A 14,865-nucleotide genomic window follows, 5' to 3' on the forward strand; every position below is an offset into this window, starting at 1 on the left:
ACAGATGTTTGGTGATAGAGAAGGCGGGCAGAGCACGGAAACAAGAACAAAGGAGTGTGGTAGGCAAGAGGGTGGGTGTAGACATATGGAAGTGGAGTGTTTAAGGTGTGGTTCTGCTCCTGAACTTCAGGCAGAGCTGTCTCCATTAAATAGGAATAAAATCTGGGGAAGGTGGAAAAAGCAAAGGAATCAAAAACACAGGCAAGTGAGAAATTTGCTAGTGAGAAAGCAAACGATAAAAAACTGGGACCAAAAATGGTAAACTAATAACTTCGTTTTTATAAGTTGGGCAAAGCCATGCTAGAGAACAATGGAAATAATACAAATCTGTTCAATTACAACAATAGAATGGACCACAAATAAACAAATGCACATTGAACATCAAAAGACAATATTTCTCCAGGGAGTGTGGAGGCCCCAGCGAGGGCTCACTCACAAAATGTAAAGGGGACTGATGAAAACTGAGGTGGTGCTGAAGGTGTAGTGGTTAAAAACAAAGAAGGTACCAGTCCATAGGAAATATGTAATAGAATAGTATGTAGTTCATATATAGATATTATTTGTAATAGTTATGTAAGGGTGAGCTAAAAAGATGCTTGATCAGTTTCTCTTCTCTTGCTCAAGCAAGAATATCTTGGCTGTGTCTTCCTTGTTTAATTTATGGGTAAACATCCAGAGCGAATTCCTCCTTAAATGGGGAATGGACATAGCTTCAGCCTTATGTGAATGGTTCGTGTGCTCTGTTCATGTTTAGAAAAAGGAAATGTGTGCGCAGTCCATAGAAGGCTGGGTAACTGTGAGAAGATAAAGGGTTAGGACAGCCGTGGGTTAGGAGAAGAAGGGGTGATGGTGCTGCAGTCGTGAGTGTGCTTTTGGACCTGGCCGGGGGCACTTTGGACTCTGACTGATTGGACCCCAGACCAAGACTGACTGACTCTCCTCTGACAATCTTATTTAATACTTTATCTATTCCATTGCAGGAGGAGTGATTCTGTTCTCTGTTCCCCAACTACCAGATTACCTGTCTAACTACTACCCTGTTCAAATAATTGTAATATTAAATGATTATTTAAATTGGGATGATTTGTCTGAATTAATTTAGTTGGTATCAGATCCTAACCACTACAGATTTCCTTGGCATTACGAATATGAAGAAGAACGCTGCAATCGCTAACACTATTACTAACATTGATGTAAATAAGTTGTTTTAAATGTTTACAGGATACACTGATGTTGTTAATTGATGTTGTTTTTACATGTCTGATGTTTAAGTGATTATGATACAGCCTATTGGGTTCTAAAAGTTATAAGTTAACAGACGTAGGTTGAGCAGAGCTAAATTATGAGCAGAAAATATGTCTGAGGTTGATTATAAATTTGTGGTAAGGCTGTAAGGCAATGTCTATGCTGTGTTGTGGGTTCTACAGCAGGTTGGCGCTCAAAGATTAGTCAACAAGGTTGAATACTCTAAAATATTGTGGTAAGTTGACTGGTAACATTATTGAAGTTTCTGTAGAAGCAGACAGACTTTGCGTCCTCGCAGCTAAAGTCGAGCTCCAAAGTAATTTAGTGTACTTCATGGTTAGAGAAAAATTAAAATGGCCTATATGGGTTTCTGACCTGTATAGGTTAGAAATTGTAACTGAGGTGTACGGAGCTTCAGCCACATGGTCCTGACCTGGCCAGTGGGGACCTGGCCAGTGGGGACCGGCTGTGTGCTCCGGGTGTTGGCTGGCCAGAAACAGATGAAAATCCCACTCAAAGCGTTTTGTGTACATGAATAAGTCCGGACTTCAATGTGTGTTTAAATATATGCCTGTCATTATTTGGTGGTGTGATTGGCTGAGATGTGTGTCTGGAGTTAGGGACAGAGGGAAGACTGAGAATTGTGTGTATTGCAATTTCTTGTTGTTCTTGTTAATTTCATGTGTTTTCAGACTGTATACTGTGTTGCTGAGGTGAGTATAAAACTTTTTATATTTCTGTGAAAGAGTGAGTATATAACGTTTGATTTTTCTGTGTTCTAATTCTCAATTGTTCAGTAGCTCGATTGTTCAGAGCTGTGTGCTCTGCCTCTTGCCCTCCTCCTGAGCAGTTCTGTGTGTCTGTGATGAAAACATGCACAGCGACACAGAGGAGGGAGTTAAGCTTTAAGGCAGTAGGATAGGATGTAAATTTAAACAGTTTTCTACATTTGTAAAGTAAAGTCTAAAGTAGTAGCTTTAAACTGCATTTTCAGTGCCTTGTACTGGTACATGGGTAATGATAAGGAAGTGAATATAATCTAATTTGAGTTAAAACTGTGAGTTTGAAATTGTATTTTGAAATAATTAGCTTTGTTGTCAGTTGCATGTTTTACATTTATGCATTCCTCCATTCTAGATGATCACAGTCAAACACAGGTGTATTGTGAGAGACATAACCGCATAAGAAGGATTCATGGCGTCTGAAATGATAAACACGTCTCCAGTCATAGTGATTGGGAATAAAAATCCGTTGTTGGCAGATGAAATTTATAGATTATCTCAAAAATGGAACAGGAGAACGCGACACTCGTTAGTATTTTGGCCCTCAGGCGGAACATCCGATGAAAAACAGTGTGTTGAAATGAAAATGCTGATAATTAATTATAAAGTTAAAGATCAATCTGCAAAGCATGTTTGCAAATGTGAACGAGAACTTGCTGTCTTGCAATTATTTAGTAGTCATGCTGAAATGATGAGTGAAAAATAGCCCAATATGGTAGAGAATCAGCTAATGAACTGTGGAGGCTGCCAGGTTTGAGCAGCTGGAAGATGAAATAGTTGATATGTTTGACATATATTTAAAAGCATTAAAGTTTTCTGGTAGAAATCCCAGACGTTTAAATGAAATTCATAATCAGATTGTGAAGTTTGTACAGGAAGAAGTGATAAAGACAGACCATGAGTGCAGTGAGGTGGCAAAAGGGGAGGTGCTCTGCCCTATCTGATATTACACTGGTGTCCATCTCCAGACCAACATCAGAAGCTAAGGTGAGTTATGACCGAGGGGGAGCTACACCCAAACTCTCCCATTCTGTTCATCCAATGTCACACCAACATGAAGGGGTACTTCGCTCCCCGGCTGAAAAAAGGGGGAAGAAAAAGGTGCCTGTGCTTGTGACTCCTGTCGAGCCAGCCGGACCCCCTCCATCTTCAGTGCCTGCCGTCGTCATCCCCCAGCTGATATACGCACAGCCAGGGGGGTGGGCTGGAGGGCCTCAGAGGACAAGAAGGTTTCCTGCAGGCCGCAGAGTAAGGTGCTTCGACTGTGGAAAGTGGGGGCATGTGAGAGACAGATGTCCCAAGTGGTCTTGTGGCAGACTGGCCCAGGGTCAACAGGGCAACCCTAGGGCATGGGGACCTATGAATGAGGGGCAGCGTCCCCCTCTTAAGTATTCATCACTGGGACAACAATAAAGACAGTGTGAGTCATGCTGACTTTTTCAAACTCTATTTCCCTGCAATTCCAGAGCAAGGGGAAAAAAAGGAAAAGACTGGTGAGCTGCAAGTGCTGATGTCTGGAATGTGACATTGTGAATTCTGGCTGTTGTGACTGTACAAAGCCAAATGACTGTGGGGGCAAAGGACAAACAAAGAAAAAAGCCGAGGCCATGGTGTATTGGTCTGGATGTGGATAACACCTTTATAAATATAGTTATAATGTGAATGAACTTGTTAATAATGATTTGTCAAGAGGCCTCACTCCCTGTTTGTCAAATTCACTGCCCTCTTCAATATTCTAAAACTGATTTTAAAGTACAGTTTAAGAAATGGAAGGTTCAAATATAATTTTATCTCATGATAGAGAAATGGGTAGCTGTAATGAAAAGGAGGGAAAAAAAGAGGGAAAAACTTTTACATGTTTTGTGGTAAATACAGACTATGGGCTAAAATGTATAGGCTTAATGATTATATAGCAAAAATCTATGCAGTAATACTTCAGTCTTGTCTGTAATGAAAGTGGACAAAAGTAAATAGCAAGTGGTACATTTTCTACATTATCTAAGCAGTGTTAAATCTCATAGGTCTTTAATTGAGGTTGTAGTGCATTTTAAACTGAAGTTCCAAATTTACATGCCCTGTTGCTGAATGATCCACCTGAGGTCACGTGGTTTAATATGACTGACCTATGTTCTGCATCTTTCAGAGTTAATAAAATTCTGCAGGATTACATGAGGAAATTGGCAGGTAAGGTCTCATGTACTGTCCTCCAGTACATTGAGGAAATGATGTGTACTGGACTATGAAATGTGTCATTGGGACTTCATGACTCTGTTTGTTTGCTTAAGGATTTTTTTTTAACAATGTTAGCTGAAAGGACAAAGTTTCACTGCATAAATTGCTGTACTGTAAGGAACAGGTGAAGTATATGAACAGTTTGGTCAGAGAAGGGACAAGTGGTGTCCTCTTACAGTTAAAGACAGTAGCTGAGGCTCCTGGATCGGCCATGGTAAAAGAATATATATATTTAGTAGAGTTGAATATGAATTGTTGAATTTATCATTGTTACAGTGCACGCTGGCCTTCACTCTCCCAGACTATGTGCAATTATCTTTAAAAGACAATTTACCTGAAATAATTGAAATGTGGCTTCTTGCTAGCTCAGTTAGCATTTATGTTTATTGTGTTCTTTTATGTTTTTGTATGCTGATCATTTTGAGGATCATGGTTACATGAAATTTTAGTTATATTTTAATTAATTTAGTTTTGTCTTCTCTCTTAATGCATAGTTCAGCTTAATGTGATACCACAGATTCCAGATCTTTTTCTTTACAGAGTTGTCATTTTTACTAGGCTCTTAAAGTCCTGATATCAAACTTTTAAACTCAGTGGCAATAAACTTAATGTACCAATATATGAAATAAGGAAACCAAGCAAATAGTTGAGAAACAGAAAGCCGAGAAGCATTAGCTTTTGAAAACAGCTGATTGACTATCAAAACGGTTGTAGATTAATTTTTTGTCGATTGCACAATTGATGAATTAAGTGGTTGTTTCAGCTCTAAGACCCTGTAGTTCATCAAGAGATTCTGGCAAAGATGCAATAGGTGTCTAGATTTTCATCTTCACAATGTGCTATGGGATAAAAGGAAAATATAACAAATACTTTAGCGTCTGTAAAGAGAAGGGAAAGCAATTCAAGCGAACATATAGTACTGTACCTCTGTGTTTTGAATGTAATGTGATGTGTGGACACATGTAGTGGTTATTTCTGACCATGTTATATTTTAAATCTTGTGACTAAATTTAATACAGGTGGACTCTCTTCAGCAGGTAACCTGGATATAAGGTAAACTTTACTGTCGTTTGCACTTTTGTTAGTTGTCAGAACTAAATTAAATTAGATGTTATTTTATTCAGATCTAGTAATATCTTGATGTAGATGCTAGTACATTCTTCTGCTTCTAACACACTTTTCTTCTTATTGAAAATGGATGAATGGTAGTTCTTTTAGTTTTTGTGTTGTTTTCTGCTCAGTGTGTGTTGAATCTCCCTGGGTTGCATGTAATAGTACACTTCCTGGTAGAGTAAAGTCATTTGATTCAGCTGCTTGATGCTGCTGCTGCTATTTTTGGTGTATGTGTGTCTTGACAGGACCATGCCTGTGACTTAAGAGACAGGTGTGAATTTAAGTGTAGTCTATAGAGTGCTATTTTGTAATGTTAATACCAGTTTTGACATCCTGATAAGGGAAATGAGATTTTATGTTAGACTAGTCAATACTATGCGCAGAAGTATTTGCTCCTGTGTGGCCTGTGTTGTTTGTGTTTTCTCTTTGCAGGAAAGAGAGGCCCAGGAGGATGGAGAGTCCAGGGTGAGAGTAGGAGATATTGTGTACGTGACAGTGCCCAGGAGGAGGTGAGGCCCCCTCACGGAGGAGGCCCGTACATGGTGTGAAAGATCCTGAGGACAGGGACGGCTGGGAGCTGATCTTGGTTCGAAAAGGAGAAGATATGATCCAAGGGATTCCTTGGATGAGGAGGGAGTTCGAGCTCATGCTCCCCCTGATGACAATACTGGTTATGACCCAGCTGTCTTCTTATCTATTTGACCCTCATGAGGAAGGAGTGCAAGTCAGAGGTGCTGAGGTCAGTCATGCTTAGAGCAGTCGAGAGAGAGAGAGACATTGCAGTCGGTGAGGATGGAAGAAAGCAGACGGTGTCAAGGAGGTGACAGAGTGAAATTGCAAGGAACTGAAATGATCAAAGGAGAATGGACTTGGACATCATATTTTTTATACATTCATACTGCACACAATTCATGCATAGCAGTTATTTAGTATTTTGTCATTCATACATCCATTGCTTAATTGTGTACATTACTGAGTATTTTCATCTCATTTCTCAGCAGAAGAATTTTGGTCTGAGCTTGTATTATCATTTGTAATTCTCTTCAAAATATTTCTAAACTTTATACTTTTGAAATGTTTAGCTTTATTTTGAAAATCTTGCCCCATTCATATGAATGGGGAAATTCTGCTTCAGCATACTTTCAGCTATCATAATGTTGAAGTCTTCAAGGACATTAATGCTCTTATTCAATATTTGCCTGAACTTCACACTTTTGAAATATTTAGATTTATTTTGAAAATCTTGCCCCATTCAAATCAATGGGCAAAATTCTACTTGAGCATAATTTCAGCTATCAAAATGTTCAGCTCTTCAAGGACATTCATGCCTCCATTTAGAATGTTTCTAAACTTCATACTTTTCAAATATTTAGCTTTATTTTGAAAATTTTGCCCCATTCAAATGAATGGGAAAATTCTACTTCAGCATAATTTCAGCTATCAAAATGTTCAGCTTTTCAAGGACATTCATGCTTCCTTCAGAATTTTTCAAAACTTCATACTCTTGAAATATTTAGCTTTATTTTGAAAATCTTGCCCCATTCAAATGAATGGGAAAATTCTACTTCAGCATACTTTCAGCTATTTCAGGTATAAAAATGTTCAGCTCTTCAAAGACATTCATGCTTCTGTTCACGATTTTTCTAAACTTCATACTTTTGATATATTTAGCTTTATTTTGAAAGTTTTGCCCCATTCAAATGAATGGGGGAAATTTTTTCCTTCTGCATACTTTCAGGTGTTTCAGCTATTAAAATGTTCAGCTCTTCAAGGACATTCGTGCCTCCATTTAGAATGTTTCTAAACTTCATACTTTTCAAATATTTAGCTTTATTTTGAAAATCTTGCCCCATTCAAATGAATGGGGGAAATTCTACTTCAGCATACTTTCAGCTATTTCAAATATGAAAATGTGCAGCTCTTCAAGGACATTCATGCTTCTATCCAGAAGTTTTCTAAACTTCACACTTTTTGAAATGTTGAGCTTTATGTTGAAACTCTTGCCTCATTCAAATGAATGGGAAACTTCTACTTCAGCATACCTTTACCTATTTCGGGTATCAAAATGTTCAGCTCTGCCAGGACATTCATGCTTCAACTCAGAAATTTTCTACACTTCACAATTCTGAAATGTTTAGCTTCATTTTGAAAAATGTACCCATTCAAAATCATGGGAAAATTCTACTCCAGCATACTTTCAGCTATTTCAGCTATCAAAATGTTCAGCTCTTCAACGACATTCATGCTTCTCTTCAGGATTTGTCTAAACTTCATACTTTTGAAATATTTAGCTTTATTTTGAAAGTTTTGCCCAATTCAGATGAATGGGAAAATTCTACTTCAGCATAATTTCAGCTATCAAAATGTTCAGCTCCTCAAGGACATTCACGCTTCTATATAGAATTTTTCTAAACTTCATACTTTTGCAATATTTAGCTTTATTTTGAAAATCTTGCCCCATTCAAATGAATGGGAAAATTCTACTTTCAGCATACTTTCAGCTATTTCAGGTATCAAAATGTTCAGCTTTTTAAGGACATTCATGCTTCTATTCACAATTTTTCTAAACTTCATACTTTTAAAATATTTAGCTTTATTTTGAAAGTTTTGCCCCAGTCAAATGAATGGAAAACTCCTACTTCAGCATATTTTCAGCTAGCAAAACCATTCAGGTGTCAAAATGTTCAGCATTTTCAGGGCGATCTTTCAGCACTCAGCATCCATACGCATTTTCTTCAGAAAATGCAATTCTCTAACGTGACCTTTTGTGCTGTTAACCCCTTAAGGCCATGTTGTTATCTCTGTGCTGGGGCCATTTAAGACACATTATACTCAGACTGTTTTAACCTGCTTTAAGCACCTGACATGAGTTCGACAGCAACAAGACAGTTCTGAAGATTATAACTGCACGTCACACAGTTGTCAGAGAATACTGTCCGCTCTTTCCGCTCACTTTATTAGGGACTGGGGGTGAGGTAGGATCATGAACATGGGGGAGATCGGGCTGCAGTCCCCGGGTATGACAGCTGCTATTCACAAAGTAGCTCTCAGTGACTATAGAGTAAGCAGCACTACTGTTAGGCCAGTCAGCACTTATCAGTACCTAGTAAACTTAGACGTACAAGGTCAGTGCTATCTGTGATTCAAACCAGCTTCTCTTTTTGGGCTGTTCATAAAGCTGTACAACAGGAACTACAGTGCTGTAAACAGTATTCACTCCCTTGGATGTTTTATCCTTGTATTGATTTTATAAATTGTTAGAATTTGCCCAATTCTTTTGTTGGAAGCACGAGAAGTGAAGACTGGAGAGGACTGTTTAAAATCAACAGGAAGTTTACTCAAAGTCTGGGCACAGGTGAAGTCTTACAGTGCTGGGGTCAGAGAGACAGAGTTCCTGCAGGAGATCCATTCTCTGAACCCCGAGTTACATGTTTTCATTGAATTTATCTCCTTGAGGAAGGCCCGCCTTGGACAGAGGTACAACATTCAACACTTCATAATCCTATTGGCCATTTGGCATGAGTAGGTCAACCCCTGTCTGCGCCTGCTTGCTGAAATGTGATCTAAACCAGGTGTGTGTTAGTGTGTTTTTCAGGTGGCAGCTTGATCTTGATCAATGAACAGTGAACAGTGGGTGGTCTGGGTTGCAGGCCCCCTGTGTGTGTGATGCTAAAAAGTATGCTAAACTGGCCAGGTGGTCGTCTCAGGTTGTAGGCCCCCTGTCTCTGTAGGACACCCCATGACAAAGCAGAACTTGGAATATGCTAAGTGGGTTTAGGTGTGGGTGCAAAACAGGCCAACAGGTCTTTGTTAAAATGTAAAATAGGCTGTCTGGCTACTTGGAGATACAGGCATCCTGTCTCTACAGAATTTACAGCATGCAGTTCCAAAGTTTCACTCAGTACAGTACAGCTGTCATCAATACAATTTTAAAATGTATAAGCAAGGAAAATAAAAGGTATGAAAAGTAACAAAAGTTTACAAAGTAACTAGAGTCTATAAGAATCAAAACTTACAAAATCAATCATGGTCAATATAATTTGGCTTTTTTGACAAAAAAAAAAAAACTGGTTATGCAGGGATCGGGTGTGAACAGCCCTTTTAATGTCCAGCCACAAATTCTCTACTGGATTGAGGTCTGGGCTTTGACTCGACCACTCCAGAACACTCACCTTGCTGTTTTCAAACCATTTTTGTGCAACTTTCACTGTATGCTTCAGGTCATTGTCTTGCTGGAAAATAAATCTTCTCCCAAGCTGTAGTTCTCTTGCAAACTGAATAAGATTGTCCTCCAGGAATTTCCTGTATTATACCTCATTCTATAATTTTACCTCAGCCTTTCAAGACTGGCTGCCGAGAAGCATCCCCACAGCATGATGCTGCCGCCACCATGGTTCACAGTGGGGATGGTGTGTTGGTGGTGATGTTCAGCATTTGGTGTCATCCAAACATAGCGTCCTGTTTGATGGCCAAAAAGCACTATTTTGGTCTCATCAGAACAAAGAACTTTCTTCTACCTGACCATGGAGTCCACATGCCTTTTGGTGAACTCTAGTCAAGATTTAATAGTTTTTTTCAACAGTGTTCTTTTGTCTTCATGGTATAATGGTAGCCAGGAATACTGATTAACCAGTGTTTGACCTTCCAGACACAGGTGTCTTTATACTACAATCACCTGAGACACATTCACTGCACTCTGGTGATCCTCATTTCACTAATTGTGAGACTACTAGCACCAATGGGCTGGACCTCTGTTGAATTTTAAAAGGGGTGAATATTTATGCAATCACTTATTTCCCATAGCATATTTTTATGTAATTGACATTATTTTGTAGAAACCTGTTTTGACTTTGACAAAGAGTTTTTTGTAATTTTTTTGTTGTCAAAAAAGCCAAATTATATTGACCATGATTGATTTATAAAATCAATAAAAGGGTAAAACATCCAAGGGGTGAATACTTTTTATAGGCACTGTAATGGCACTTTTCAAACAAAGCCCACAACTGAAAAGGTACACAAGTATAACAGATTATACAGGGAACATAACATGTTTGAGTTGAGCTATGGCCTTTAATGCAACAGTATAGACATGTTGTGGAAATATGACTGTAAGAGATTCATGGTAGGGACAATGGTGTGACATGGTTAAACGAATCTTTTCCTATGGCACTGCTAATTCACTACTATACTATTATGCTATTACTATTGCTCCGCCCTCCTCTCCCATCTGTGTATTCATTATACTGTACTCCACACTGATGAGAATAATGAGATCACAATTTAACACTGACAGCTTGCACATCTATGGTTGACATTGGGTTTAATAGGAAAACAATCAGATTTTCCAGGTCCATATAACAAACCATAATGTAGATGAAAGTAAACAAGTAAGCCAAAGATCCAGCTTTGTGAAGACAGGCCAGTGTGTCTAATAGTGAGAGATGGTGGATTGACAAAACTGGCTACCTCATCTTCCTGACTGTCCTCCAGCGGTGAGGACTGCTGGCTGAGGCTCATGCATTGGGCGGTATCTCGGTTCTTCCTTCGAATTGAGCTATGCAATTCATCAGTGATGCTCTGAATCTGAGCAGTGTGGCATGGCCAGGAAAGGCAGTGGCAGATGAACAGGGAAAGGGGCCAATTGAAAAATATTGCCATATAACACAGCGGCTGGCCAGATGTTACTAAAATACTGTTGTCATTCAGCTATGTAGTCTATTATTTATGAAAACAACCTAATTAGTTTGTTTTACATGCTGTACAATAAGTATATATTTACAGGATAATCATATTTGTGCAGATACAGATACACAATGCTAAACAAAATGCAAACACTAAGTAACAATAAATTCCATCTTCTTGAAGATGTTTATGAGCCAACATAAAAAAAAATTACTTGCATTCAATTGGAATATATCTACAGATAGCTGGGGATGAAAGGACTGTTAGTGCAGCATTGTGTTCAACTAAAAAAAGGATGCATTACCTCTCTCTCTCTCTCAGTCCTAGACAGACGCATTTGTTTTACCATCTGAGACCTCTGCTCCATCATCAGTGTCTTCTCATAGGTGAAGGCTGAGATATCCTTATCATGCTGCAAAAACAGGGACAGAAACATCAAACTCAATTAATCTGTACAATTCTTAGCTAGAAGGGACCTCAAATTTGATATTTTCTATCTCTGGCAGATGCAGAGATCCTAAGTCTAACTTTTGTGTCATCTAGACCTGATTATATCAAAGTTTCCTTCTCAGGCCTACTATATATTCAAAGCCTGGCTCAGTATACTGCAGCTAGAATTTTTGCTAAATCCATAAAATCCAACCACATCACACCAATACTAGCACCCCTCCAATGGCTCCCTATCCATGTCAAATCAGACTTTAAAGTACTTCAAATGACAGACAAAATCCAAAATGTGCAAGCCACTTCATGGCTCTCTGGTCTCCTTAAACCTTACATTCTGCTCCATGCTCTCCAGTTACAGAATGCAGGGCTGCTGTGTGTTCCCAGAGGGCTGCAATCTGTCGTGTCCCCTTCCTCTGGAATAACCTCCCTGCTGACATTAGACTCTTGAGGCAATTAAATCCAAATTTAAAACTTATCTGTATGGTGTAACCTTTAACTAGTGGCACAGTCTTGATGACTTCTTTCCTCATGTTTGCTACAGTTCTCCTGCTGGGTGCTCTCAGTCTGAGTGTACTACATTTGTTAAATCCAATATGTACAGCATGGTATATTCTGTGGTGTCCTGCCGATGGGTTTGCTGCAAATTTTTGAAGACCAATGCATCTTTCTAACCCTGTCTGTTTGTCCCCCCGAGCATCAAGTGTGTGGCTTCCTCTCTCTACTCCTCCCTCCTCTATCCCTCACTCAGGTTCTCTGTACTGAACCATCAGCCATCCTGGGACCTTCTTCTTCTCTTGCAGTCGGTACCTCATACAGTAGATCTGGATCTTTGTCCTTCAGGAGACCCGGCCTATTATTTGACCCCCTCCCCCTCATTTTATTTGCTGTTCATTCCCTTTGGTCTTTCTCTCTCTAATGTGTATTTGTTTTCTTCCACTATATGTACAAAATGATGTGCTTTGGTATTGTGGTCATGCAGTCTGTCCTCATACCAGGTCTGTTGGATCTTTATTGGACCTGGAAGTTGACTTGTTCACCTGGATCACGTTCTCCATTTATATTTACAATATACACATTTTGTTATCCCAATTGTAAATCTATTTTGTTTACTGTAAATCTATTATGATGATTTATCCTGTACATGACAGAGGATCCTTCCTCTGTTGCTCTCCTGAGGTTTCTTCCATTTTTTCCATTTAAGGGTTTTGTTGGAGGAGTTTTCCCTTAAAGGATCCAGGGTTCTAAGTACAGAGGGCATTGTATGGTGTACAGACAGTAAAGCCCCTTGAGGGAAATTTGTGATATGCAAATAAAACTGAGTTGACTTAAAAAACTTCTTGGAGTTGTACTGAAAGAAATCCAACCAAATGTACAGGTTTCTCAAGCACTGCTCAAATCTGCACAGAGTAGCAAGCTACTGTAAATCACAGGCAATGCCATTATTTTAATATTTTTCTGTCTTTGGCAAAATTGTTTAATCTCCACATACAAAAACAGGCTCTCACCATTTCTACAACTTCCACCTCTGCATCCAGTCGCAGGTGGTAAAGGAACATCTGGAGGTCTTTCTTCATTTGGATGCTATTGTCATCCATTTGGGCCACAGTGAAGATGCGCATATGACATTTCCTCCACACCTAGTGGGAGGACAGACACAGATATTAAACTATCATAGAAGGAGGTGAAGACAAAAACAGTCAGTCAATCGGTCAGGGCTAGATCGCTGGAATAGTGATTTGCAGCGGGATCAATGGGAGGGGGACAGGAAACAGAAAGACAGTGTAAGAGAGAGAGAATGTATCAAAAGGGATTCTGGTTATGAGTATTAGGATAGAAATAAAAATATAAACCTGATTTGTAGTGGTTTAAGATGTTTCAGACAGAACTACAACCCGAACACACACGCAGACACATACACACATACACACACACACACACACACACACACACACCTTGTGCTGTCGCAGCAGGAAGGGCAGCAGCATCAGCAGGCCTCCATCATGAACCACCCACCACACATCAATGGTGCCCTCACCAAGGTGGTCCTGGTTGGTGGGGAAAGTGTCCACATTCTTAGCCACCAGTAAGGCCTGATGTGCTGCTGTGGTCTCCCGCACTGTTTCTGGTTGGATAAAGGAAGGAATGTGTTTATATCATCTCATTGGACTGACTTTACAAGTAGATGTGCTTTTGGATGGATAAGATGGATTATCATGACTTCCACTGTCACTGACTAGTCAATTCTGATGTAGCTTCCATAATGTTCTTCTGATTTTGTATTGCCATACTTATACAGTATCTACTCCTGTTTAGTCAGGACCGTCTCCAGCTCTGTACCTATGAAATTCCTACATGACTGTGGGTCACTGGACTGCTTCCAGGTCCCAGGCCAGGCCATTAGGACTGTATTGTGCTTCATTCCTCCCAGGCCAGCTGACTGGATGAGATGGGAGATTCCATCTCTGAGGTTCGAAGACACCACAACATGACAGAAACCCTTGGTCTGCTCTGCTGACATGGAGGACTTGATGTTCTGGATAAAGTGTGGTAGAAAAGCAAGATGAAAGAAATGGAAAAAAACTGGTACATTATTGGCCTTTTAAAAAAACTGCCTCACAACTGCTGCATTTGTTGCTACTTAAAGTGCCTTAGATATTGTGTTACTTATTTATCTACTTTACATTTCATTTGTATTTTGTGGCATTCATGTGGACAGCAAAGTAAGAATTTCATTGTACAGGGAAACACGTTTCCTAACTGTGCATATGACAAATAAACACTTTGAACCTCTCTGAACAACCAATCAGCAGTCTTGTCATTAGTTAATGCCCATAGTAAACAATGGCCATGAATACAACAGTATTTATAAGCACATTTCAATATGTTTATGATGATGACTACTAAATACTTAGCCATAGATGGACAGATAATAAGAGGCAGTATAAACAGTTTTTTAAGCTGTCCCTGGTAGGCTAGTAGCCGTCCCTGGTAGGCTAGTGGTTAAGGTGCAGCGCTCTCGCCACGGCGCCCCGGGTTCGAATCAGGGTTGCGTCAGGAAGGGCATCTGGCGTAAAACACGTGCCAAATGTCAACATTTGATTGATTGATTTTGATTGATTTGATTTATTCTTTCAAGCATGTAAAAACAGTTGATATGACAACACACATAATTTTACACATAATCCAATATCAATTTGCTTATACCTAGTACATGCTTGAATGGAGTAGGAAGAAGTCAGACTTATCCAGTCCTACCCCATGACATCATCTTACCATCATTGGTTTGCAAGCAGTAAATGATTCACTTCTACCCACACAAGTATTATACTAAAAAAAGATTATAACAGTGTTAACATTCTTACAT

The 14,865-nt window shown here is 39.4% G+C and overlaps 1 protein-coding gene across 1 annotated transcript in view; it reads right to left on the minus strand.

Moving 5' to 3' along the window:
• Window positions 1-14,865, minus strand: part of LOC109974517 (solute carrier family 12 member 7-like) — a 43,341-nt gene that overhangs the window by 4,787 nt on the left and 23,689 nt on the right. Inside the window, exons 7-11 of the mRNA XM_020624726.1 lie at window positions 13,839-14,034; window positions 13,454-13,623; window positions 13,007-13,138; window positions 11,359-11,466; window positions 10,664-10,955 (exon numbers count right to left, since the gene is read on the minus strand). Coding sequence (XP_020480382.1) covers window positions 10,664-10,955; window positions 11,359-11,466; window positions 13,007-13,138; window positions 13,454-13,623; window positions 13,839-14,034 — 898 coding nt within the window. The remainder of the gene's footprint in view (window positions 1-10,663; window positions 10,956-11,358; window positions 11,467-13,006; window positions 13,139-13,453; window positions 13,624-13,838; window positions 14,035-14,865) is intronic.

The sequence above is a fragment of the Monopterus albus genome, unplaced genomic scaffold, assembly GCF_001952655.1.
Source record: "Monopterus albus unplaced genomic scaffold, M_albus_1.0 scaffold336.1, whole genome shotgun sequence".
Taxonomy (NCBI): Eukaryota; Metazoa; Chordata; class Actinopteri; order Synbranchiformes; family Synbranchidae; genus Monopterus; species Monopterus albus.